This window comes from Erinaceus europaeus, chromosome 19 (assembly GCF_950295315.1).
Source record: "Erinaceus europaeus chromosome 19, mEriEur2.1, whole genome shotgun sequence".
NCBI classification, from domain to species: domain Eukaryota; kingdom Metazoa; phylum Chordata; class Mammalia; order Eulipotyphla; family Erinaceidae; genus Erinaceus; species Erinaceus europaeus.
In genome coordinates, this window is record NC_080180.1 from 35,888,217 (window position 1) to 35,915,663 (window position 27,447).

Here is a 27,447-nt window from a genome sequence, read left to right on the forward strand (position 1 = left end):
ATACTTCATTAGACTGGGTTTAGCCCCCAGTACCCGCTACCACCAGCTGTCCACAGCACAGAGACATTAAGGCAAAAGCTCCGGGGAAGCATGTCCGCCTCGATGTGGGCTGGGGAATCAGGTGAATAGACTCAGCTCCTGCAGAGTTAACAGAAAGGCTTCTCCCTCATGTTCACTGAGCTGTCCTGCATCCTAAAGTAGACTCTCTCAGCCATGTTGATGAACAGGCCTGTGTCCATCACGCCTGGGATCATTTTGATGGTTGTGTTTACTTCACTCCATTTGTGCACCCGGTCAAACTTCCAATCCAGGATAAAATTCCCATTATCTGTCACCACAGGACCTGCCTTGTTGATGGCCATTCGAAGTTCAACCACACCCCCAAACTTCTGAGTGACAGCTCGGCTCACTGGGACATAAGCCATTGGGATGACCTCAATGGGGATCCCCTTGTGCCATTGATCACCAAGGTTCTTTGAGTCTTTCCTGAAATCAGCAATCACGATGAATCGACTAGCATAACCAGCCACAATCTTCTCCTGGGTCAGGCAGCCTCCACCACTCTTGATAAGATTCAGATCAGCATCTACTTCATCAGCACCATCGATGGCGAGGTCAATCTCTGGGTGTCGGTCCAAGTCACTAAGAGTTAAGCCATGCTGCAGGATGAGCTGACGGGCCTGGAATGAAGTCGGAATACAGACCAGGTTCAGATTCTCTTGCTTTACTCTTTCAGCAATTCGTTGCACAGCATGAACAATTGTAGAACCACTTCCAATTCCCAGCACTTGGTTATCCAACACAGATGCAAGGTAGTTTATACATGTACTTTTCTTGTTTGGGGCAGGGGGTGGGGGTGGGGTTGCCAGAGCACTGCTCAGTTCAGTTTATGGTGGTGTGGGGGACTGGAACTGGAGCCTGGAGCAATCTGTTTGCATAACCTTTATGCTATATCCCCCACCCTACATGTATATTTTTCAATGTCAAGTTACTTACAGTCACACCCTAAATGACAAACAAGATGTGCCCATTTTCAAAAACATAGTCACTGACCTCAAAGTTATACTTGATTCTAGTGCCCACTGTAATTTACCAGCACAGCCTTCCTTTCACCATCACCATTACACTACCATCACCATTTCCTTTTACTAAAAAGAGAAACTGAGACATTTTAAAAATATTAAAGAGTATGTGAGCTAAGGGAAAATGAGTCAAACAATAACCACTTGAAACTGATGGGAGCTGGGCGGTAGCGCAGTGGGTTAAGCACACATGACGTAAAGCGCAAGGGCCCTTGCGCTTTACTTTTTTTTTTTTTTTACCTATCTCACTTAACGTGATTCCTTCAAGCTCCACCCAAAATGAAAAAAAAAATGACTTCTTCATTTTTATTAGGTGACTAGTATTGCATTATGTATATGTACCACTGCTTTCTTACCACTCATCTGTCCTTGGGCATCTTGATTGTTTCTAAATTTGACCTGTGACAAACTGTGCTTCTATGAACACAGGTGTAAATACCTATGGACAGGTAAATATCTTTGGATGGGTTATTTCCTTTGTATTTACTTCAAAGAGAGGAATTGCTGGGTAATAGCTTAGGTCTATTTCTAGTGTTCTGAGAAGTCTCCAGATTTGTTTTCCATAAAGATTAGACCAATTTATATCTCCATAAGTAGTGTAAGAGGGTTCCAATCCCCCATAACCTCTTCAAATATTTGTTGCTATTGTTCTTTTTTTCACTTTTTCTATTAGTGATTTAACATAGATTTACAAAATTATAAGATGACAGGGGTATAATTCATTTTTTAAAAAAAAATATTTATAAAAAGGAAACACTGACAAAAAACATAGGATAAAAGGGGTACAACTCCACACAATTCTCACCACCAGAACTCCTGAAATGAAAGGAGATTTTTTATTATCTTTATTTATTGGATAGAGCCAGCCAGAAATCAAAAGGGAAGGGAGTGATAGAGAGGGAGAGAGACAGAGAGACACCTGCTGCCCTGCTTCACCCCTCGTGAAGCTTTCCCCTGCAGGTGGGGACCAGGGGCTCGAACCAGGGTCCTTGCGCATTGTAATACATGTGCTCAACCAGGTGCGCACCACCCGACCCCACCACCAGAACTCCTTATCCTATCCCCTCCCCTAATATGTTTCCTATTTTTTATCCCTCTGGGAGTATGGAGCTGGGGTCATTATGGGATGCAGAAGGTGGAAGGTCTGGCTTCTTGTGATTGCTCCCTTGAACATGGGCTTTGACAGGTTGATTCATACTCCCAGCCTGCCTCTCTTTTTCCCTAGTCAGTTGGGGCTCTGGTAAGTGGGACTCCAGGACACATTGGTGGGGTTGTCCGTCCAGGGAAGTCTGGTTGGCATCATGCTAACATGTGGAACCTGGCAGTTAAAAAGAGAGTTAACATACAAAGCCAAACAAATTGTTGATTAATCATGAACCTAAAGGCTGGAATAGTTCAGATGAAGAGTTGGGGGCTCTCCATTTTGTAGATAGTGAATACACCTATTTTAGTTATATTCCAAAGGGCCCATGAGTATAATAGTTTTTTCTTTTTTTTCTGAGCCTGACATCTGATATGCAGATGGATCCCAAGTATTGTCTGGGGAGATGATGTCATGGCTGGAAAAAGGAATTGTGTGGAGTTGTACCCCTCTTATCCTATAGTTTTGTTAGTGTTTTCTTTTAATAAATAATTTTTAAAAAACTCCTCAAATATAGCCTTGCTGCTATTTTTTCCAGAACACATACTAGGAATACTGAATACAATGGACCAAAATGAGTTCCAAAAGCTATTCATACATACACAGAAAAAACAAGAATGCCTACATAAGTTTTAATGTGTTACTGTGAGTGTGGAGATGAAGAATTATGGCTAAGTAGCTAGATTTTAATGAGACAAATTGAATGATAAGGTACTCCACTGTTATGAAGCATATTATAGGTCCTTGTCACTGCAATCAGACAAGATATCAAAGGCATACAGATTGGAAAAGAAGAAATAAAATTATCACTATTTGTACAACTCCACACAATTCCTTTTTCTAGAGAATCCAAAAGACTCCACCAAGGAACTACTGGAAATAATTAACAAATTCAGTAAAGTAGCAGGATACAAAAATCAATATACATAAATCAGTGGCATTTCTGTATATAAACAATGAGCTAGAGGAAAGAGAAATAAAAGACCTAATCCCATTTACAATTGAACCCAGAAAGATAAAATATGTCAGGGTGAATCTTACAAAAGAGATGAGGACCTTTACAATGAAAATTATAGGATATGCTAAAAGAAATAGAGAATAACACACAGAAGTGGAACATTTCTTGTTTCTGGATTGGAATAATAAACATTATTAAAATGGCTATTGTATGAAAAGCCATCTACAATTTCAATGCAATCCCTATCAAAATTCCAATGGTGTTTTTTAAGCAAATTAAACAACTTGTCCAAAAATTTGTGTGGAACCACAAAAGGCCACAAGTTTCCAAAGGACTTCCTAAAAACAGGAAAAGATATGGAGGTATCACACTCCCTAACTTCAGTTTATACTACAAAGTAATAGGACTCAAATCAGCATGGCACTGGAATAAAAATAGACACTAGGGTTAGTGGAGCACAGTTGAAATCCCAGCAATGAATCCACACATATAAAACCACCTAATATGTCAAAGGTTTCAAAAACACTCAACTGGGTAAAGAATGTCTCTTCAACAGATGGTACTGGGAAAACTGGACAACCACATGTAGAAAACTAAAACTGGACCTAACACCTAACACCATACACCAAAGTCAAGTCAAGTCAATATGGATTAAACATACAGATATTAGACCAGAAACTCTAAAATATACAGAATTAAATATTAGTGAAAACTTGAAGGGCTTTCACATCAAAGTTGTATTTGTACACTCAACCCCTGGGCATGGAAAATGAAAACAAGAGTAAATAAATGGTATTACACAAAACTAAAAGGCTTCTACACATTGAAAGCAAAGTATACACTGGAAGTATGGATCAGCCTGCCAACACTCATGTCCAGTGAAGAAGCAATTACAGAAGCCAGAACTTCAGCCTTCTGCACCTCATAATGACCCTGGGTCAGTGCTTCCAGAATGATAAAGAACATAAAAACTTCCAATGGAGGGGATAGAATATGGAACTCTGGTGGTGGGAATTGTGTGGATTGTAACCCTCTTATCCTATGGACTTGATCATTATTAAATCTAGTTAAGAAGAAAAGAAAAGAAAAGAAAAGAAAAGAAAAGAAAAGAAAAGAAAAGAAAAGAAAAGAAAAGAAGAGAAAAGAAAAGAAAGCAAAGTAGGATAACCAGCAACCCAGTAAATGGGAGAAAACATTTGCCCATCACACATCAGACAAGCAACTGATATCCAACATCTATACTGAACTGGTACAGATCTACAAAAGAAACAAAAGTAACCCAATTAAATAAATAGGCCAAAGAACTAATTATACAGTTTTCTAAAGAATAGACACACATGGCCCACAGACACATGAAGAAATTCTCCACGTCACTTGTCATTAGAGAAATCCAAATTAAAATTACACTGAGATACTATCTCACACATGAAAGAATGACTTACATCAACAAACTAGGATATGACAGGTGTTAAGAGAGGTTGTGAAGAAACAGGAACTCTGATTACTAGTGGAAATGCAACTGGTACAGCCCCTTTAGAAGACTGTATGGAGATCCCTTAAACAAATAAAATGGAATTACCTTATGACCCAGTAATACCACTCTTAGGCATTTATCCAGTGGACACTGAAGCACTAATTATATGTACCCTTATGTTCATAGCTGCATTATTCACAATAGCTAAAGAATGAAAGGAAACTTAATGCCCATCATCAGATGACTATCTAAAGAAGTTATGGGATATATACTCCAGGGAATATTACTCTGCAATCAAAAAAGATGATATCATGTCCTTTGGGATGAAATGGATGGAACTGGAGGTGATTACGCTTAGGAAAACAAGTAAAGAAAGGAAAGACAACTACCAGATAGTTTCATTCATATGTGGAATGTAGAGATCTGATTTACATGAGCTTGCAAAAAAATATTCAAACAAAACAGAAGCAAGAAAACTAAGAATTATGAGAACTATGGTGGTTATCTTGGTAGGTGGGAGGGTAGGGATAGAACTCTGGTGGTGGGTGTGGTATGGAAATATAGGTTGTAATCTTAAACTCTTGCAACAAACTATAAATAACAAAATTTATTTTAAACAAAGAATATAGAATGGTAGATGATATACATAATAGATAATAATACAAGAGAGATATAACACAACAATAACATTGCTGAACTAGCATAGCCTAGGATTGATGTTACTAAGATTTGATCCTAGACACCAAAGAGGTCCTCTGATTTCTCTCACTTTCTGTTTTATTCTCACTCATTGCAACTATTTTTTTTCATAAAAAATAAACAAGTCTTTAAATAGTAGCAAATGCCATATGTTCAGTGGTGATGTTTTTTATATATTTGTAATTTTTAAATGCTTTCTAAATTAATTTCATAAAAAATAGAAATTAGCAACTTTGAAGATGGAGAATTTTAAGATGGTAGGTTCTATACATATTAATGATTTCTAATTTCTTTCTTTTTTCTCTCTCTCTTTCTATTGTACTTGATAGGACAGAGAAACTGAGAGGTGCTAGATGGCGGTGCACATTGTACTATGCACAAGGACCCAAGGAAGATAAGAATATATGAAATGTTGAAGAATGTAATTTCCATTGGAAAGATGATCAAGGACTGCAGGGTTCTTCAGATAAAAAAAAAGTATACTCATGGAAAAAAAATACTTGAAAGATAAGAAGAATGCAGAAATAGCATGGAGAAATGTGTAGAAACAGTCTGAAATTACCTTCTCTGTGATGATCACATAAACTTGAAGAATGATCTTGAAAGGCATGTCCTTCCCAATAAACCACTGCTAGAGTTAAACAGGTGTTCCGTGAGCACCTTCAAATGTGATAAAAGAAGAAAGGCATTTATCAAAAACAGAGGCAGACTTTGAAAGGGCCCAAAGCAATAAGATAAATAGAATGCAATATGAACCCCAAAACCCATGGAGCTATATAAAGGTTCTACATTGTTGTTGCTTGTCACAGGAAGTGAGCTGGCATGCAGGAAATAAGGAAATTCATATCAGAAGGGAACTTATCAGCAAATGAAATACGGTCTATGTTGGTAAACAAAACTTAGTGAAATGAATGACTCAGAGACCTAGAGGTATACATCATTAATTTACGTGTCATAATTTTGTAGAGTGTTCAGAACAGTTGTACTAGTCTTTGTAACCTCTCAGATGCATAATTCTGCAATTATTTTAGTAAATATCCCTTTGTTAAAGTGAGAACATCCAGGATCAAATTTTCACCAGTGTTAAAAATCATCACAAAGTTATAATACTTTGTGAAGTCTTATAGTAGCAGAGTAATAGCCATATAAGTTGGGCAGAAATAAAAGTTCCAAAAATTTAATATATTATAAAGTTATAATTTAATCTCAGATTACAGTAGTAGTAGATATGTACTAGTAAATCCATCACCAAGAAACTTCTAATCAGCTATGAAGAAAATGGAAATATTAATTTATAATTTCCTGTCTAGTGGTCACTTTGGTTGCTCAGTAATAGGTAGAACACACCATGCTTTTCATATGTAAAGTGGTTTTGATTCCCTGCAATGAGCATGACTCAACAGTCTCCTCCTCCATCTCCTCCTCCTCCTCCTCCTTCCTCTTATTTTGTTACTAGGATTAATCCTGAGGCTTGATGCCTACACCACACCACCACCACTCCTGGTAGCCATTTCTTGAAATAGAAAGGGGGGGGCTGTCAGATAGTGGAGAACATAGCAAGAGAGAGGCAACTACAGCAGTGCTCCACCATTTGTGAAACCTCCGTCCAGTGCAGATGGGGACAGAGGCTTGAACCCAGGTTCATGTGCACAGTATCATATGTGCTCTACCAGATAAGTCCCAGCCCCTCTTCCTTTCTAATAAAATGAGTAAGTAAATAAAAAGATTAAAAGAATAAATAAGCAAAAACTTAGGATTCCTGTTAAGAATGCTGGGGTAGGGGAAGAAACAGAGAGAGGGAGGGAAGGAGGAAGGGGAGAAGAATAGACATCACAGCTCTATTTCAGTTTGCAAATTTCCCCTTTTTCCATGGTGCTCCCATGTGGTACCTAGAGACTGAAATCCTGGTCCTTGTGAAAGATTGTATTCTACCAAGTGAACTCAGGAAAAAAAAAAAAATTATAAAGGCTCTAATGCAGGGGGCTGGATGGTGGTGCACCTGGTTAAGTGCATGTATTACAGTGCTCAAGGAACCAGATTCAAACCCTCAGTCCCCACCCATAGGGGGAAAGCTTTACAAATGGTGAAGCAGAGCTGCAGGTGTCTCTCTGTCTCTCTCCCTCTTTATCACCCCTTCTCTCTTGATTTCTGGCTGTCTCTATCCAGTAAAGAAAGATAATAAAAAAAAAAATTTAAGGCTCTAATGCTCCCAAACTGCAAACAAATCAACACTGTATGATTTTAGTTTGTTTGTCCTTCTGTTTGTTTTTTATTGGGTTATTACTGCTGGAGCTAGGTACAGGTAGAACTATACCACTCCCCATAGACTTTTTTTCCTTCTGTTTTTTTGTTTGTTTACTTATTATTTTTATTTATTTAAGAAAGGAGACATTAACAAAACCATAGAATAAGAGGGGTACAATCCCCATAACCCAATCTCCACATCCCACCCCCTCCGCTGATAGCCTTCCCATTCTCTATCTCTCTGGGAGTATGTATCCAGGGTCGTTGTGGGTTGCAGAGGTTGGAAGGTCTGGCTTCTGTAATTGCTTCCCCGCTGAACATGAGCGTTGACTGGTCGATCCATACTCCCAGTCTGTCTCTCTTTTTCCCTAGTATGGTGGGGCTCTGAGGAAGTGGAGATCCAGTACACATTGATGGGGTCATCTGTCCAGGGAAGTCTGGTCAGCATCTGGAACCTAGTAGCTAAAAAGAGAGTTAACATACAAAGCCAAACAAATTGTTGAACAATTATGGACCTAAAGACTGCAATAGTGCAGATGAAGTGTTGGGGGTATTCCCTGCATGCTCTTGTGTACTTCTGCTTTCAGGTATATATTTTTCCCCTAGTTTATGGGCATGGGTGAACCTATGCTCTATCTCAGGGGACCTGGACTATATCTACGTTTGGGGACTTTATTGGGGAGTGGAACACCTGGAATAGAATTAGAGAATACTATTAAAGGAAAGGTCTCACCCAAGTGATGAAGCTGAAGGGTTGTCATTCCACACCTGAAGTCTCTGGTCACAGTCTGAAGTGAAGCATGCTGGGGTGGCACTTGTTGTGTTGATTAGGTTGCGAACCATGGATGCAATATTATTTGATTTGAATTGAGAGCAGCATGCAGAAAAGTGGGCCCCACCCTAAGGTTCCAGGACTGGGGGAAATATAGGCTCTATAGTGGAAATGTGAGGTTCCTGTTGCCTTAGGGTTTAAGAAGACAATGGATAGTTATTGTTATCATCACATTATTTGGTGATAGGGTTAACTTTGGAAAGTCCCTTTGATAGGGTTTGGGGTATAGTACCCAGTATCTTGTATATAGCTGTGCTACCAGTTGCTTCTGTTCTCCCTGGTCTAGGTTTTTGGGAGAGAACATATCAAAGACAGCCTATGTATTAAAAAGATTCAGTCTGTGTTTTAAGAAGTTCTAGACATATAATTTTTCGCCTTTCATATTAATTAAATAGTAGTTTATATAATGTTTACACTTTAATAGGATTGTACATAAACACCACTCCCACCACCAAAAGACTGTGTCCCATCCCCACCACCCACCCCCAACCCCCAACCTTCACCGTGCCAGGAAGCCCAATGGCCACCCTCCCCTTCACCACAGTATTTTTACATTGGTGCCCTGCTCTCGATTTATTCAGATCCTGCTTTTAGTTTCCCTTTCTGTTCTTCTTTCTCAACTTCTGTTGATGAGTGGGGACATCCCATACTCGTATTTATCTTTCTGACTTAGCTGACTTAACATTAATTCCTTCTAGCTCTGTCCAAGATGGGTCAGATAAGGTGGGTTCATTGTTCTTAATAGCTGCATAGTATTCCATTGTGTATATGTACCACAGCTTTCTCAGCCACTCATCTGCTGTTGGGCACCTGGGTTCCTTCCAGATTTTAGCTATTATGAATTGTGTTGCTATGAACATAGATGTACACACATCTTTTTGGTTGGGCATTATGGAATCCTTGGGGTATATCCCCAGGAGAGGAATTTTTGGGTCATATGGAAGGTCTATGTCTAGCCTTGAGGGTTTTCCAGACTGCTCTCCAGAGAGGCTGGACCAATTTACATTCCCACCAGCAGTGCAGAAGGGTTCCTCTGTCCCCACAGCCTCTCCAACATTTGTTGCTGCTGTCCTTTTTGATGTATGTCATTCTCATAGGAGTGAGGTGGTATCGCAATGTTGTCTTTATTTGCATCTCTCTGACAATCAGCGACCTGGAGCAGTTTTTCATATGTTTGTTAGCCTTTTGGATCTCTTCTGGAATGAATGTTCTGTTCATATCCTCTGCCCATTTTTGGATGGGGTCATTTGCTTTTTTGGTGCTAAGTTTGCTGAGTTCTCTGTATATTTTGGTGATTAGTCTCTTGTCTGATGTTTGGCATGTGAAGATCTTCTCCCATTCTGTGAGGGGTCTCTTTGTTTGTGTGATAGTTTCTTTGGCTGTGCAGAAGCTTTTCAATTTGATGTAGTCCCATTGGTTTGTTTCTGCTTTAGTCTTCCTTGCAATTGGGTTTGTTTCATCAAAGATGCCCTTGAAGTTTAGGTGGGAAAGTGTTCCACCAATATTTTCCTCTAGGTATTAGATAGTTTCCGGTCTGACATCCAGGTCTTTGATCTATTTGGAGTTGATTTTTGTTTCTGGTGAGATAAGGTGGTTCAATTTCATTCTTCTGCGTGTTACAACCCAGTTTTCCCAACACCATTTATTGAAGAGAGCCCCCATCTTCCATTTAATACTTTGGGCCCTCTTATCAAAGGTTAGATGTCCATAGGTGTGGGGGTTTAGATCTGGGCTTTCAATTCTGCTCCACTGGTCTGTGTGCCTATTTTTGTTCCAGTACCAGGCTGTTTTGATGATGATGTCATTATAATATAGTTTGAGATCTGGGAGTGTGATGCCTCTGTTTCTGTTTCTTTTCCTCAAGATAGTTTTGGCAATTCTAGGTGTTTTCTGGTTCCAGATAAATGAATGTAGTTTTTGTTCTATTTTTTTAAAGAAGCTTGTTGGAACTTTGATGGGTATCGCATTAAATTTGTATATGGCTCTGGGGAGAATATTCATTTTGATGATATTTATTCTTCCGATCTATGAGCATGGAATGTCTTTCCATTTCTTGGTATCATTTTCTATTTCCTTGAAGAGTGACTCATAGTTTTCAGTATACAAGTCTTTCACTTCTTTGGTCAGCTTTACTCCTAGGTATTTATTTTATTGATTATGTTGCAATAGTGAATGGGAATGATTTCTGCATGTCTTCTTCTTCAGTTTTAGTGTTTGCATAGATAAATGTCACTGATTTTTGTACATTGATTTTGTAGCCTGATGCCTTGCTATGTTGCCTAATAACTTCCAGTAGTTTTCTACTGGATTATTTAGGTTTTTCTATGTATACTATCATGTCATCTGCAATTAGTGAAAGCTTGACTTCTTCCCTTCCAATCTGTATTCCTTTGATTTTTTTCTCTTGCCTGATTGCTATGCCAAATACTTCCAATACTATTTTGAAGAGTAATGGGGATAGTGGGCAGCCCTGTCTAGTCCCTGATCTGAGGGGAAATGCTTTCAAACTTCTGTCCATTGAGTATGATGTTGGCTGTAGGTTTGCTATATATATATTCCACTATCTTGAGGAATTTCCCATCTATTCCCATTTTTTGTAGGGTTTTGAGCATGAATGGGTGTTGGATTTTGTCAAAGGCTTTCTCTGCATCTATTGAGATAATCATGTGTTTTTTGGGCTTTGCTTTTATTGATGTGGTGAATGACATTGATTGACTTACGGATGTTGAACTAGCCTTGCATTCCTGGGATGAATCCCACTTGGTCATGATGAACAATTTTTTGATGTGCTGCTGTATCCGGTTGGCCAAGATCTTGTTTAATATTTTGGCATCTATGTTCATCAGAGATATTGGTCTGTAGTTTTCCTTTTTTGTTGTGTGTCTATCTGCTTTGGGTATCAGAGTGATGTTGGCTTCATAGAAAGTGGAAGGGAGTGTCTGTCTTTCTTCAATCTTATGAAAAGCTTTTTCTTGGTGTTTAATATGTGATTGTATGGCTATAAGTTTCTCTCTCAGTACTGCTTTAGCTGTGTCCCAAATATTTTGATAGGTTGTGTCTTCATTTTCATATGTTTCCAGGAACATTTGAATTTCTTGCTTGAGTGACTCTCTGACCCAGATATTCTCAAGGAGTATGTTGTTTAGTTTCCAAATTCTGTGTCTTTTAATAATTTTCTGTTTGTTGTTAAATGTTAGTTTTACTCCACTGTGGTCTGAGAAGATACTGGGATGATTTCAATTCTTTTGAATTTATTTATGCTGTCTTTTTGGTCTAACATGTGGTCTATACTTGAGTATGTGTTGTGTGGATTTGAGAAGAATGTATATTCCAGTTTTTGGGGGTGAAGGGCTCTGAAGATGTCCCGGAGGTCTAGTCTGACCATCTCTTCATTTAATTCATTTGTTTCTTTGTTGATTCTCTGCTTTGTTGATCTGTCTAAGTGTGAGAGTGGGGTGTTAAAATCTCCTACTAATATTGTATTATTATTGATGTATCTTTGAAGTTCTTTCAGTAGGTGTTTGATGTATTTAGATGGTCCCTCATTGAGTGCATAGATGTTAATAATTGTTAAGTCTTCTTGGGTGATTGATCCTTTAATCATTATGTAATGTCCTTACCTATCTTTTATTAGTTTATTTACCAGTTAGCCAAACAATGTCTCCAGTCTGTTAAAAAATAGCAACCAAGTCCAAGTGAAGAAGAAAGAGAATGGAAAAAAGGGATAGCAAGAATAGACAATTATGCAAATCTACTACCCACTGTATATTCTAGGGGTAGCAAGAGGAAAAAGAGAGGTTGAGCAGAGATACACAAATAGAGAGTCCACTCCGAGTCAGATTTCTTCCCCAAAATAATTCTCAAATGAGTATCAGTGAATTCAGAAATCCAAAGAAGGAGGAAGAAAAGAAGACAAGAAAGAAAAAAAAAAGGAAGAACAACAAGAGAGAGAGAAAAGAAAAAAAAAGTAAGAAAAAGAACTGTAATAAAGGAGCAGTGAAAGGAATGTTTTTTAATTAATTTATTTTATTTTATTTTATTTTTTAATTAGCTAGGAGGAAGGAGAAGGGGATAGTGGGTAGAGGAGGTTGGAGTAGTGAAACAGGTTCCTCTCACAATGGATAAGATGCCCAGTACCCTAGCAATTGAAAATACACTAAGAGTTAATTCTGGGCAACCTAAAGGAGGGGGGGGAGAGATACACTTTATATAATATTAATAATAATAAATCAGGTTAAAAAAAACCTGTCCCAGATTGCCTCAAGCTGCCTGACCAGAGGCAGCTGATTGTTAAGAAAGTAAAACAAACAAACAAACAAAAAAACCAAAAGAAAAAATCCTCAGGGAAATCTTTCCCTTTTGTAGATCCAATTGGCCATTTAGAAAGAAAGAGGGTTAAGTGTTTAAGAAAGGAATAGACTTGGAATGGAACCCCTGTTGAGCCAGGAATCTTGGTAAAGAAAGAAGCTCAGCAGGGAAGCCTGCTAGGAGCAGCTCTCTGGCACCCAGGGTCTGGTTATGGGGGGGTGGGCAGGGGTGCGCTTCGGGAATAATAAAAATTTTTTTCCTTTTTTTCCCTCTATATTCTCACCCAAACTGGGCTATATTCACCCCCTTGCTGTCACAGATAGGACCCCAAATCCACTGTCCAGCTGAAGGCAAAAAAATCCTAACGTTTCCAGCAGTTGTTGTTGGAACTCAGACCAGAAGCTACTTCTCAGTCTGCCATCTTGGCTCCGCCCTCAGTGGGCTCAAATTGTTAATACATTTCTAATAACAACTATTTCTTTGAAATATTAAATCATCTATAATCTTAGACTAGAGATACCAGAAGTAACTGGCTGTGTCACTACATAAGATCCAGCTCTATGTAAATGGCATTAAATAACATATATCATGGTGAAGTCTTGTATGATACAGCAAATCCTAACCATGGGATTGTCAAAGTAAACCAAATTCCCAAATAACTTGGTTACGATAACAACTATCTATTGCCTTCTTAAACTTTAAGACAGCAGGAACCTTTCTCATTCTCTATAAACCCCATTATTTCCCCCAGTCCTGGAAACTCTGGGGCATGGCTCTTTTTCTTTCATGCTTCCCTCAATCCATATCATTTGATATTGCATCCACTGAACTCAACAAAATCAATGCAACCAGTACCACCTCAACACATTTCACTTTGAACTGTGTCCAAAGAAGCCAGGCCTGGAATGTCAACGCTTCAGCTCCAGTATTCTGGTGAGACCACTCCTAGTTCATAGGAAACTTCTATTTCATGTTGGGTGGTGCGCTTCCTAATAAGGCTATAGATATAGATCAGGGCCTAACAGAGCACATGTGCACATGTATCCATAAGTTAGGGGAAAATATATGCCTTAATGTAAAAGTACACAGTAGTTTTCAGTGACTCAATAAGTGCAGCAAGCAAGCAGAAAGAACTAAAAAAGACAATTTTTATTAAATATCATTAAGTACTTAATCAAATCCTTTCTACTTAGACCTAGATACCCTCCTCACCTACATTCTATTTCACTTCCCTCAGTCACTCCAAAGACTAACCTTGTCACACAAATTAAAACTACACATGCTGGATAAGAGCAAGCGACTGTCAGACTTTATGATGGCTCTTTTGGTAACTACAAGGTTACCCCATCATCCAGGGCCTTAGTCAGGAAATTCTGGGATTCCCATAGGGACATGATGGGCCTAGACCTCTAACAGATTCATCTATCCACTGTCACTGTTCATCTCCATCAGGAACAACATAGTGGACCCTGTTGTGGTTCTCTACATGATCTTGCCCTCAATGTGGGTCAACATTGGTAGAGACTGTTCGATCTTGGGAGGGAGGTTAGGTCAACTTTTTCTGTCACTCAAAGAAGACTTGTCCTGAAATGAGTGTAGTCTAGAATGTTCCTAGCTATGAATGCACAGCCTGCAAGCTCAGACCTACAAGGGGTACAGAGGTTACACAGGCTCCTGTGCTGAATATGGGCTCCAGATCAATTTGATGGGATTACAGTTAACAATATTTATAGACTTTTCCTATATTTGCGATCTACTATCTGGCCAAATCCAGATTTCTAGCCCTATTTCTAACTCTGACACTCTCTCCCCAGACAATATCTTTATCCTACCTGCATGTTAGCTGTCAGGCTCACAAAAAATTAATGAAGTCATGGGCTCCATGGAATATACCTAAATTAGGCTTCCTGGCTTTTTCCAAAATGGAGAACCCCAAATGTCATCTGCTATATTCTTACCTAATTATTAAACAATGTGTTCTGCTTTTTACCTTAATGCTTGTCAGCCACCAAGTTGCTGATGCTACCATGATGCCAACCTGACTTCCCTGGAATCCCACCTCCCAAGAGATCTGCCCCATTAGGGAAAGATAGAAACAGGTTGGGAGTATGGATCAACCTGACAATGCCTGTGTCCAGCTGAGAAGCAATTATAGAAACCAGACCTTCTACCTTCTGTACCCCATAAAGATCCTTGGTCCATACTCCCAGAGGGATAAAGAATAGGAGAGCTATACTAGTTTTTTTTTTCCATTTTCCCCTGAGCCTGATATCTGATATGCTAGGGGATGCAAGTTATTGTCTGGGGAGATGATGTCATGGTTGGAAAAAGGACCAGAAATCTGGACCAGGGAAGAGAGTAGCTCCCTAATATGGGAAAAAGATATAAATATTGCTTACTGTAAACCCCATCAATTTGATGTGATCTGGGGCCCATAATCAGCTTAGGAGCCTATGTGACCTCTGCATCCCATGATCTGAGCTCACATTCTGTGGTCATGAATAGGAACATTCCAGAAGAAAAAAAAAAAACCAAAAGCTAGTATAGTCACAGGCCTTTTTGAATATAACTAAAATATGCCTAGTAGCTATGTATAAAATGGAGGATCCACCAAACTCTTCATCTTCACTATTCCAGTCTTTAGGTCCATGATTGGTCAACAATTTATTTGGCTTTGTATGTTAACTATCTTTTCAGTCACCATGTTCCAGGTGCTAGAATGATGCCAACCAGACTTCCCTGGACAGACAACTCCACCAATGTGTCCTAGAGCTCCTCTTCCCCAGAGCCCTTCCCCACTAGGGAAAGAGAGAGGCAGGCTGGAAGCATGGATCAATCTGTGAACACCCATGTTTAGCGGGGAAGCAATTACAGAAGCCAAACCTTCCACCTTCTGCATCTTACAATGGCCTTGGGTCCATACTCCCACAGGGTTAAATAGGAAAGCTATCAGAGGAGGGGATGGGATACAGAGTTCTGGTGGTGGGAATTGTGTGAAGTTGTACCCCTCTTATCCTATGGTTTAGTCAATGTTTCCTTTAAAAAAAAATTTTTTTTTCAAAACCATAGGGTAGGAGGGGTAAAAACTCCACACAATTCTCACCACCCAATCTCCATATCCCATCCCCTCCCCTGATAGCTTTCCCATTCTCTATCCCTCTGGGAGCATGGACCCAGGGTCATTGTGGGTTGTAGAAGGTGGAAGGTCTCTCTTCTGTAATTGCTTCCCCGCTGAACATGGGCATTGACTGGGTGGTCCATACTCCCAGTCTGCCTCTCTCTTTCCCTAGTAGGGTGGGTCTTTGGGGAAGCGGAGCTCCAGGACACATTGGTGGGGTCTACAGTCCAGGGAAGCCTGGCCGGCATCCTGATGGCATCTGGAAGCTGGTGGCCGTGTAATGTAGCTGAAGGGTTGTCTTTCCACACATGAGGTCTCTGGACACAGTCTGAGCTGAAGCATGTTGAGGTGGCAATCATTGCGTTGATTAGGTTGTGATCAGCAGATGCAATATTATTTGATATGGATTGGGAGAGACATGCGGGAAAGTGGGCCATATCCTAAGGTTCCAGGACTGGGGGAAATATAGGCTCTGTAGTGTAGATGTGAGGTTCCTGCTGTCTTAGGGTTCAAAAAGACAATGGATAGTTAATGTTATCATCACATTATTTGGTAATTGAGTTAAATTTGAAAAGTCCTTTTGTTAGGGTTTGCTGTATAGTACCCAGTATCTTGTATATAACTATGCCATTGGTTGCTTCTGATCTACTTGGTCTAGGCTTTTGAGAGAGTCCACATATGAAATACACAGCCTATATATTAAAAAGACTTAGTCTGTATTTTAAAAACTTCGACATTCAATTAATTTTCCCCCTCTCATATTAATTAACTAGTGATTTATATGACTACACTTTACTAGGAGTGTACATTCTTCTTCTAGCGTTTGCCCATCTTCCGTAGCCAGTCAACAGCATCAGGTTGAGCCTGATGTAAAGTTTTGAGACCTCCTTTGAATCTGGAGAGGTGGCAGTCGTTGACTATGTGGGTCATAGTTTGTCTGTAGCCGCAGGGGCAGTTCGGGTCGTCTCTGGCTCCCCAGCGATGGAACATAGCGGCGCACGGGCCATGGCCTTTTTGATAGCGATTGAGGAGGGCCCAATTATAACGTGCTAGGTCAAAGCCAGGTTGACGCTTGCAGGGGTCTGTGATGAGCTGTTTGTTCTTTACCTCAGCTGACTGCCAACTCTGTTTCCAAGAGACTAGAACACAGAAGTTCAGTGTAGGCATAGGAGACCAGATTGGGTGATGAGACGTCAAGCGTTGGACAGGGTGGGCGAAGATATCCACGTATATTGGCAGGTCCGGTCAAGCGTAGACGTGGGAAATGATCTTAGATGATGCTGCATCCCGACGAATATCTGGCGGGGCGATGTTGCTAAGAACTGGTAGCCATGGAACCAGGGTGGAATGGATGGTTCCAGAAATTATCCTCATGGAGGAATATAATTTGGAATCGACCAAGTGGACATGGGGGCTACGGAACCATACTGGGGCAAAGTATTCTGCAGTGGAATAGCATAATGCTAGAGATGATGATGATCGTAGTGTGGAAGCGCTCGTGCCCCATGAGGAGCTGGCAAGTCTTGCAATGATGTTATTCCTCGCGCCCACCTGTGCTGCAGTTTTTATGAGATGTTCGTGAAATGACAGAGTGTGATCGAGAGTAACGCCAAGATAGACTGGCTGGGCTTCATGCCGGATTCTCGTATCGCCAAGCTGCACATTAAGCTCAAGCGAGGCCGAGGCATGGTGTAGATGGAAAACAGATGATACCATTTTTGCAGTGCTAGGGATTAGTCACCATTTTTTACAGTAATCAGATATCAGAGACATGTCTTTCGTGAGTGTTATCTCGAGGATGTCGAACTTTGATGCCTGAGTTGCACAGCAGATGTCATCGGCATAGATGAACTTCCTTGAAGAAGTTTCTGGGAGGTCATTGATGTAAATATTAAATAGCGTAGGAGCCAGAACAGAGCCCTGGGGGAGGCCACTTGAAACAAGTCTCCATCTGCTAGACTTGTCACCCAGATGCACCCGGAATCTTCTGTTTTGGAGAAGAAACGATATAGTGTTGGCCACCCATGGAGGCAGGCATCTTGAGATCTTGACTAGGAGACCACGGTGCCAGACCGTGTCATAGGCTGCTGTGAGATCAACAAAGACAGCACCCGTCTTGAAATTCTTCTGGAATCCATTTTCAATATAAGTTGAGAGGGCCAGGACTTGTTCGCAGGTAGATCTTCCTGGGCGGAAACCAGCTTGGGCGGGTGATAAGCATTTCTCTGTAAGATGAGAAATACGTGACAGAAGCAGCCTCTCAAGGAGTTTGTAACACACGGAGATGAGAGAAATTGGTCTATAGCTGGCGGCCAGTGTTGGGTCTTTCTTTGGTTTCAAAACTGCTATTATCTTCGCATGACGCCAAACTTTGGGCATAGACTCAGATTCCAAGATGTGGGACAGGAATGAAGCGAGCCACTTCTTTGCCACAGGGCCTAGGTTAAGAATGAGTTCTGGGGTGATGTTATCATAGCCAGCAGATGTTCCCGGTTTAACCCTCTTCAAAGTGTCTTCCAGTTCAGACAGTGTGAAGGGAGAGAGTTTTGGAGATGGATAAGATAACCGGAAGTGGGATGACCACCCATGGGAAATTTCTCTTTTCCAGACTGGGTCGATCTTAGAACGTCCAACTTGCGTTAGCTGACTGGCCACTGAGTTTGGAGATACGGGAGAATGGGAGACGGGAGGGGGTTGGCTACCGGCACCCAGACTGTGAAGAAGCTTCCAGGCCTTCCTACTTGAGTGGGTGAAGTTCAGACTTTCCATGAGTTGTTGCCAGCAGGCTTGGCGTGCTGCGTCTAGGGAGGCCATGAGATGGTCCATTCCCACCACCAAAAGACTGTGTCCCATCCCACCCCCCCCCCCACCTCCCACTGGCCCAGGAAGCTGCTTGTCTACCTCTCACCACAGGGTTTTTACTTTGATGCCCTACTTTCAATTTAGTCAGATCCTGCTTTTAGTTTCTCTTTCAGATCTTCTTTCTCAACTTCTGTTGATGAGTGGGATCATCCCATACTCATCTTTATCTGTCTGACTTAGCTCACTTTTTAAAAAAAAGTGTAGGAGAGCTTCCAGTGGAGGGGGGTGGATACGGAACTCTGGTGATACAGATTGTGTGGAATTGTACCCCTCTTATCCTGTGGTCCTATTGATCATTATTAAATCAATTAAAAATAGGGGCCTGGCGGTAGCGCACTGGGTTAAGCACACATAATAGAAACACAAGGACCCGTGCAAGGATTGAAGTTTGAGCCCAGCTCCCCAACTGCAGTAGTGAGAGGCAAGGGGTGAGGGGCGAGTGGCTAGGGTTGGGGGGCTGCTTTATAAGCAGTGAAGCAGGTCTGCAGCTATCTCTCTTTCTCTCTCCCTATCTTCCCCTCTCCTCTTGATTTCCCTCTGTCCTATTGTATTAAAAAAATGGGAGGGCAACAAAAGGGAAAATAAATAAAAGTTTTAAAAATTTTTTAAAAAATGGAAAAAAATGCCATCCAGGAGCAGTGGATTTATGCTGCTGGCACAGAGCCCCAGAGATAACCCTAGAGGCAAAAATACTACTACTTCTGCGACTACTACTACTACTACTAATATTAAAAAAATAAAGATAAGAATACATTTCTAAGGGTGAAAATATCAAAGTAAGGGTGCTTAAAACTCATTGTCCAAATGTCATCATGTTAAGTACCTTCTTTTGATACCATAAATATTCTCGTAACCCCATGCACAATCTTTAAACCCTCAGGGCAGCAGCCAGGCATCAGAGTTATGAGTGATGGCTGTGGTAGTACATCTCTCTACTGCCTGGCCTGACATATCCAGACTTTTCCCTAAAGCAGGATTCTTGTAGTATTGGGAGAGAGCAGGAAAGAAAGGCCTCATAGTATATTATTCAAAGGAATATGCCTAGCAGACAAACAACATCTATTTTACAAACATAAATGCAAAAGTAGCATTGGTTCTGTTCAGGGAAATGACCATGGGGCTTGTCACTAGTGGCCAGGGTTCAATAAAGTACCATGTTCATGAACAACCCATAACATCACTGCCAGTAAGAGGAGGTTGATACAAATCATGGAATTAGCTTTCCTAATACTCTCTTTCACTTAAACATTTACTGTGAGAATCATTTTAGTGTGATATATATGGAGAGTTTTGAAATATATGTATGAGTTTGTAACAATTGAATGCCCTTTTGTGGGATTGCTTTGCAATGTTTCACTGTCTCAAACAATGATACAGAGAATGCTCATATACAAGGCCACAGGGCCAGGTCATGGCACACCTGGCTGAGTGCATGTTACAAGTCCATAAATTCCCTTACTATTTGAAGGAAAACAGGCTTTTAAATTTAGCTAGTACTGTCTAAAATGTTGTTATTTCAACTGTTATTGTGTTATTGATAGAGGTGAAATGGATTTCAGCGTTGATTAGCTAGGCTGTTTACTCCTATAGGTGTGTGTGTGTGTGTGTGTGTGTTTGTATGTGTGTGTGTGTGTGTAAACTATATGTCCTACTTAACTAGATGAGTGTAAATTGGTGATCTATGAATTATTGTCTCACTTGTCTAAGCAGGCAACTAGGAAGGAATATATACTCCTTTCTGGCAAATATAACTTCTCATGCAGTCTCTACCAACTGAGAATTGGCATTCACTTTTTATCAAAGAATGTGAAACCAACTGATTTTTTTGCCATAGTGATATTTGCTAGAAACCATGATTTGCTTTATTTTAAAACCTTAAATACACTTTTGAAGAAGATATAAGATTTGTAGAATCCCAAGCTAAATATGAAAAATGGGAAATACATAATGTTTTCACAGTTTGACTTTTCATAAGTATAGGTCAGTTTTTAGAGGGTCACACACAAACGTTCCCTTGTGCAATGACCCAGTTTTGAACATCACACCCCCATATGGTGTGTATGTTTGTGTGTTTGTGTGTGTGTGTGTGTGTGTGTGTGTGTGTAGGGGGGAGTTTTACAAGTATCTCTCTCCCTCTCTGTCCCTCAATCTTTATGTAAAGAAAAAAAACTATATATAGATAAGTTTGTAGATGACTGTGCTTCTCTTTTCTATTTATTAAAGGACAATGAGACTCTTTATGCCATATTGATGTTCCTATCTTTTGTTCAGTTCCATTTAGTCACCTCATGAGTAATCACTAGTTGCCTTCTTTATATTAGCACAGTGCCAAACACTGTGTAACAGGATTGCAATTAAAGCAAAACATTTTTTACTGTATATTTTTGAGCTCTTCCTCTACAGCTCTCTCTTATACACACAGTTATTCCCCTACTCCAGACACTAAATAAATTATCATTTTAGAAGTCCATATAAGCTTTCTATGTGTGAAGATTGGGGGGGGGGCAGAATAAGGCTGGAAATTAGATAACTTACCACATGGTGAAAGACTGAGATTATGGTGTGGGTACTACCAAAATGAACTTGGAATGTTCAGTTCATATGCTTAGTAGCAAAAAGAGTCATAAAATTCAGGTCTCCCATGCCCACTCAAAGTGCAGAACATTATATAAGACATTATAATCAAGAACAAGCCACCTGAATATGATTTAAAAAATAAAAAGATCAAATAGCGCATTATGTATGGAAGAAGCTACCAGGGGAGAGGCAATATAAATATAGTCACTTGCAATCTTTGATTTAGGTTTAGTATCCAGGCATTTCATATTTTTTCCTAAAATTTTCTGGTAAAAGTAAATTAGAGAGGGCAAAGAAAGCTAAAGACAAGAGGGAACTATTCTCCCAACTGCTAAAACTCAATTACTAGATTAATGACTAAGTCAGAGGAGCCAATAAAAAAGAGGATAATTGGAATTTAGAAGTAAAGAAAGGCAGAAAGGACAGACAGTTCAAGGATGCTATGTAACGTAAAGTAATGTGTGTGCTGAGCAGACAATTTGGAATACCTGAAAGAAAAGGGGAAGGGTAGAATCAGAGAAGTGAAAGACTAAGTTGTGGAAATCAAACCTATTTTCCACATTAAACCATTATTAGCTCCAGCAGAGATGCTACTGAATTTACTAAGGACTTTAGCCACAGAATGACAACCCGGGAGGGAAGAATCCTAAGTAGACTGTAGTCAACCTCACTTACTTTCCTAATAGGAATCTGATATGAACAAAGCCAAATTATTTTAAAATAAAATACTAGTGATGGCAAAATCTACAAGTAAACTATTCCTTCTTCTTCTCAATCATTTCTTTTTTCTTTTCTTTTTTTAAACACAATTCTCTGATCCATTTACAGCATTTCCAAAAAAAAAAAAAAAAGCAGAAATGTATCAGGGCAAGGGCAAGAGATTTATCAGCATAGACTGAGAAAAGTTGGTATTTGCAACCATTATGATGAATAAAAGACTTGAGAGCCTGGTGTTTGGAAGTAAGGTTCCTTTACAAACAGCACACTAGGCAATCAAGAAGCTCATCTTACAAAACAAATTTCCCCAAAGCAGCCTGTTCCCACCATTTCTGGTTGGGTGAGATAGAGTTTGCCACATTTGCACACAGGAGGATGTGGTTTGTACAGATTACAGAAATGAGTCACAGTTAACTTAGACTTCTCTTTATCACGTCTCATTAAAACTTGATCCTAGAGTGAATAGTTTCTCTCACTGTCTTCTCCAAATGCCTTTCATATTATATTAATCATAGTTCTATGCTTCTTACTGTAAGCATTTCAAGCAAGCATGGTTTTCTGGAATCAGAATTACTCTGACATCCACATGAATAACAAATTCAGGGTAGCAAGTAACATGAGTTTCATCCCCTTTCTGTTGAATAGTCTGTGGTGTAAACATTGGACTTTTTCAAGATCAGTTAAAGCTCAGTATTTTATTTTATTTTATTTTATTTTATTTTATTTTAACAAGAACACTGGTTAGCTCTGGTTTATAGTGTTGCCAGGACAGAACCTGGAATCTCTCTCAGAGCCTCAGGTATGAAAGTCTTTTGCATATCCACTATGCTATCTCCCTGCCTGGCCCAAAGGACCTTCTTAAAATAATAATAATAAAGTTTTGCTAATTGAGAAAGAAAAAGCTTTTATTTGGTTGCATGTGAAGTACTGTGGTAAAGTTAGGAAAATATCAGTGTAGGTGAATCAGGAAGTTAGACCCTACTGAGACACCTTATCAACCTTCTGCAATACCAAGTAGAAATAGAGTACTTTTCTTGTTTTTTCAGTATCCAAAGCAAAATATTGCACCTGTAAAATTATTAAGAATGGCTTTGATTGCAAGTGGGGCGGTAGCACACTGGGTTAAGAGCATGTGGCTCAAAGTGCAAGGGCCGGTGTAAGGATCCCGGTTCGAGCCCCGGCTCCCCACCTGCAGGGGAATCACTTCACAGGCAGTGAAGCAGGTCTGCAGTTGTTTATCTTTCTCTCCCCCTCTCTGTATTCCCCTCCTCTCTCCATTTCTCTCTGTCCTATCCAACAACAACATCAATAATAACTACAACAATAAAACAACAGGGGCAACAAAAGGGAATAAATAAATAATTTTTTAAAAGATTTATTAAAAAATGAATTGCTTTGATCAAAAAATGTGAGGTTGGAATATGAAATTATTGGATATACTAGTTAATCTATAATAGACTTGCTTTTTTAAATCTAAGACATCAGAAATGTTAACATACTATCATGGTGGGTGACATCCTAAAAGAGTATGTAGTATTGTCACAGATATGACATTATATGGAATATAATATATTTCTTTGGTAGAAATATAATAACCATCTATTTAGTACCCTCCATAACAGATAAGAACATGTTTTGGTCTACCATCCACAGGAACCTAGTGCATGTATTCATAGCTACACGTAAGTCTAATTCCATAAATATAACTACCGCAGAAATAATTTTCTGAAGCCAATTTTGAATAATGATTATATATATGTATACTTTAATATTTTATTTATTTATTCATGAGAAATATAGGAGGAGGAGAGTAAGAACCAGACATCACTCTGGTACATGTGCTGTGGGAGATTGAACTCGGGACCTCATGCTTGAGAATCCAATGCCTTATCCACTGTGCCACCTCCTGGATCACTAATGATTATATTTTATAGCATCCTGTGATGAGAGGATGACATTGACCAATACAAATCTCTCTTTGAGAGAAGCCAATGTAGAATGTCCAAGTGGTTGATAGCCTCCTGATGCCACATTTTGAGCTACACCTTCATGGTCTCACCAGGACATACTTTTTCTAAACTGAACTCAGCAAATGATTAAGCACGATAAAAATACTTGAGCTGGGTGATGCATAAGCATCTCAGAACTGCACAGTTGTCTAAACTATTTTTCTTGACCCAATGGCTATACAGGTAGATATCAAATCAGCTCCATAGTTTGAGAGATCTCCCTGGCTTCCAAAATCTTTCCTGAGAGTTTTTTTTTTTTTTTTTTAGATTTCTTTATTTTCCCTTTTATTGCCCTTATTGTTTTTATTGTTGTTGTAGTTATTATTGTTGTTGTTATTGATGTCATCCTTGTTGTATAGGATGGAGAGAAATGGAGGAGGGGGAGACAGTGAGGGAGAGAGAAGAGTAGACACCTGAAGACCTGCTTCACTGCCTATGAAGCGACATCCCTGCAGGTGGGGAGCCCGGGGCTCGAACTGGGATCCATAAAACGGTCCTTGCACTTTGCACCACGGGCCCTTAACTCGCTGTTACTGACCAACCCCCTCCTGAGAGTTATCTCATTTTATCTTCCTGTCTACTTCTCAGAGGACCTAACTGACAAACTTAGACATGTCTTTCAAAAATTAAAAAATTATAGGCTGGAAAATAGCTTACCTGGTAGGACACATACTTTGCCAGGCCTGCGAGACCCAGTTTGATCTTTGAACTTTTTGAATGTCTGCCACGATTTTGTGTCCCTCTACCAGATCTTAGACATCTCTTCTGGCTGCAGTAGCAACCTTCTCTAATTATTCAATCTGATGTTAATGTCATCAGTTGATAAACCAACAAGAACCAAAAAGGTAGGTGGAGATTTCTTCTCCACCCCTACATGATCCAGACTTTAATGTAAGTACTTTCTTAGTACATAAATGTAGCAAGTGTTTCAAATATCTGGGTAGTCCCCTGAAGACTCAATAATTTATTGCCTCTGCAGAGAGATTCAAAGACCCTGGCTCAGAATGTCCTTACACTTGAAAAGATGAATGAAGGGGGCAGCTGTGGGATGTCAGGAGGAAGTACCAACAAAGGAATAGGAGAGGCAGACTTCTCTCTTGGGATGGACCTTGAAGTAAACAGTTAGGAGATTCAGAAATTCTTGTCAACACCCATGTCCAGCAGAGAAGCAATTCCAGAAGCCAGACCTCCCACTTTCTGCACTCCATAAAGATATTTGGTCCATATTCCCAGAGGGATAAAGCACAGTGGAGAGAATGGGATACAGACTCTGGTAGTGGGAATTGTATGGAGTTTTATCCCTATTATCTCACACTCTTCTTGATCATTATTAAATCACTAATAAAAATAATAAGAAATAAAGTCTGATTTTCTGTTGATTCTGTGCCTTCTGTTAAGAGGACAGCTGACTGTGATGTGAAGGTGATGAACAGACAGTGAAGAGACTAAAAGTGAAGTGAAGGATAGCAGAAAGGCAGCATGGGGTCTCTAACATCCTGACTCTGGCCCAGCAAGTTCATCACAAGTTCATCAGAACCAATAGATGCAGTGTATGCCATGTCCTAGGCACAGTTACATGTATTTTACTATAAACTTATAAAAGACCCTATTAAATGAGTTGTATTAATCCCCATTTTACAGATAGCACCCAGATAGCAAATAACAGAGTTGAAATTTGAGACTAGGAAGTTGGCTCCAGAGTTTGAAGCAGTACTTGCCCTTGGCATGTCAAGTCATCTGTGAAGATGCTAGAGAGAAAGAGGGAACTAGAAAACCAGAGAGATATTCTGATTTTTTCCGTCAGAATGGTACAAAATATATTTCACATAAAATAACCACACAGTTATATACCTATGTATGTATCCCCAGTTTAAGGAATAAGAGACCTGCTTAAACGTACATATTACCATGTATAAGGACCTAGGTTCAAGCCCTGATCCCCACTGTAAGGGAGAAGCTTCATGAGTAGTGGAACAGTGCTACAGGACTTTCTCTCTCTCTCTCTCCCTCTCCCTCTCCCTCTCTCTCTCTCTCTCTCTCTCTCTGTGTGTGTGTTTGTGTGTTTGTCTTCCCTTCTTAATTTCTCTCTGTTTCGATCATTAAAAAGGGGGGTGGTGGTCACATGGAGCAATGGAGTCATTGTACAGGCATGGAGGCCCAGTGATAACCCTGGTGGGAAAAAAATAATACTAATTAGATGTGGACCTTCTAAATCCTTTCTCTTGGCTTCTAAATAGCAAGCATGTGTGTTGACTTCTGCCACATCTGTGTGTATTCATAAACAGTTCACCTAATTGTGTGCACAAGTTTTTAAACTTTCTAGAAATGACACTACTTTATGTAGCCCTTAACAGCATCTGCCCTTGAACACTGTGTTTTGGGATTTCATTAGTGTAGTGCCAGGGATGGAGCCCTGGACCTCCTGTAACTGCAGTACTAGTAAGCTGCCTTCCAATTTTCCTCCCTCTTTCCAGCATCTTCACATATAGATGACTGCTCACATCCAGTTGCCCTTCTTTAATAAGAGTTATTTATTTTATTTTAATCAGAGAGGGAGAGATGCCAGAGCAGTGCTCAGATATAACTTATGGTGATGCTGGCTGAAGATTGAACCTAGGACTTTGAAGTCTCAAGCATGAAATATTTTTATACAACCATTCTGCTGTCTCCCTTGTCCCCAACTCAATTTTTATGCTATATTGTTATTATTTCTTTTTTATTTTTAGTATTGATTTAACAATGGTTTCAAAAATTAGAGGGGTACAGTTCCAAATAGCACCCACCACCAAAATTGTGTTTCCTCACCATAACCACAGCTCTCACAAAAACTTAGTTTGTGTACTCGCGTTATTTACTTAATTTTTTGCAAGTACTTATATTTCATTTACTTATATTCCACATTCAAGTAAAACCATCTAGTATAAAGGTCACTAAATATAATTGAAATGTGCAGAAACCTAAGCTTCTGTCTAAAAAACTAACTACTTTGATTCATACTTGCAGTGGGGTAGAAGTGATAGGATGAAGATAAGAGGATTCTGAACTCCAGCTCCATCAACATCCAGAGAGAGAGAAGGGAAAGGAACAGGACATAATGGAGGGAGCTATGATGTTATGAGTGGCTTGGAGGAGACTAGAGGATTTTCAGAAAAAGAAGGGGCAACTATGTTATAAATATGGACAGATAGTTGTAGGGAAAATGGTTGGTCTATGTCTACAACCTTAGGGGAACTGTGGTGGATTGCAGTGGGGAGACCGAAGATTCAGAACTCTGGTGGTGGGAATGGTATGGATTCAAACCCTTGTTGTCATGTAATTTTGTAGTATAAAAATAAATGAAAATAAATTAAAAATATATACCTTAAAGCAAAGGAAAAAAAAAAGAACCAAAAATAAAAAGTAAATAAAATCTAGGAGGGACCTGCA

The 27,447-nt window shown here is 39.7% G+C and overlaps 1 protein-coding gene across 1 annotated transcript; it reads right to left on the reverse strand.

Annotated features, from left to right (window-relative positions):
- Positions 1 to 25,580, reverse strand: LOC103118690 (ribose-5-phosphate isomerase-like). The gene is made up of 5 exons (XM_060179146.1): positions 25,515 to 25,580; positions 22,543 to 22,658; positions 5,917 to 6,014; positions 1,094 to 1,148; positions 1 to 867 (listed from the first exon to the last, which is right to left on the reverse strand). Exons 1-5 carry the CDS (start codon positions 25,578 to 25,580, stop codon positions 147 to 149), a joined length of 1,056 nt encoding a protein of 351 aa, XP_060035129.1. The 3' UTR covers positions 1 to 146.
- Between the last annotated feature and the right edge of the window lie 1,867 nt (positions 25,581 to 27,447).

Coding starts and splice junctions, on each gene's coding strand:
- LOC103118690 (XM_060179146.1), bottom strand. CDS start 25,580: ATGGCATACACTGCATCTATTGGTTCTGATGAACTTGTGATGAACTTG. Junction 22,659..25,514: donor TGCTGGGCCAGAGTCAGGAT/GTTAGAGACCCC, acceptor TTTACACCACAG/ACTATTCAACAGAAAGGGGA. Junction 1,149..5,916: donor ATGTGATCATCACAGAGAAG/GTAATTTCAGAC, acceptor TTCTCTTTTTAG/TAAAAGGAAATGGTGATGGT.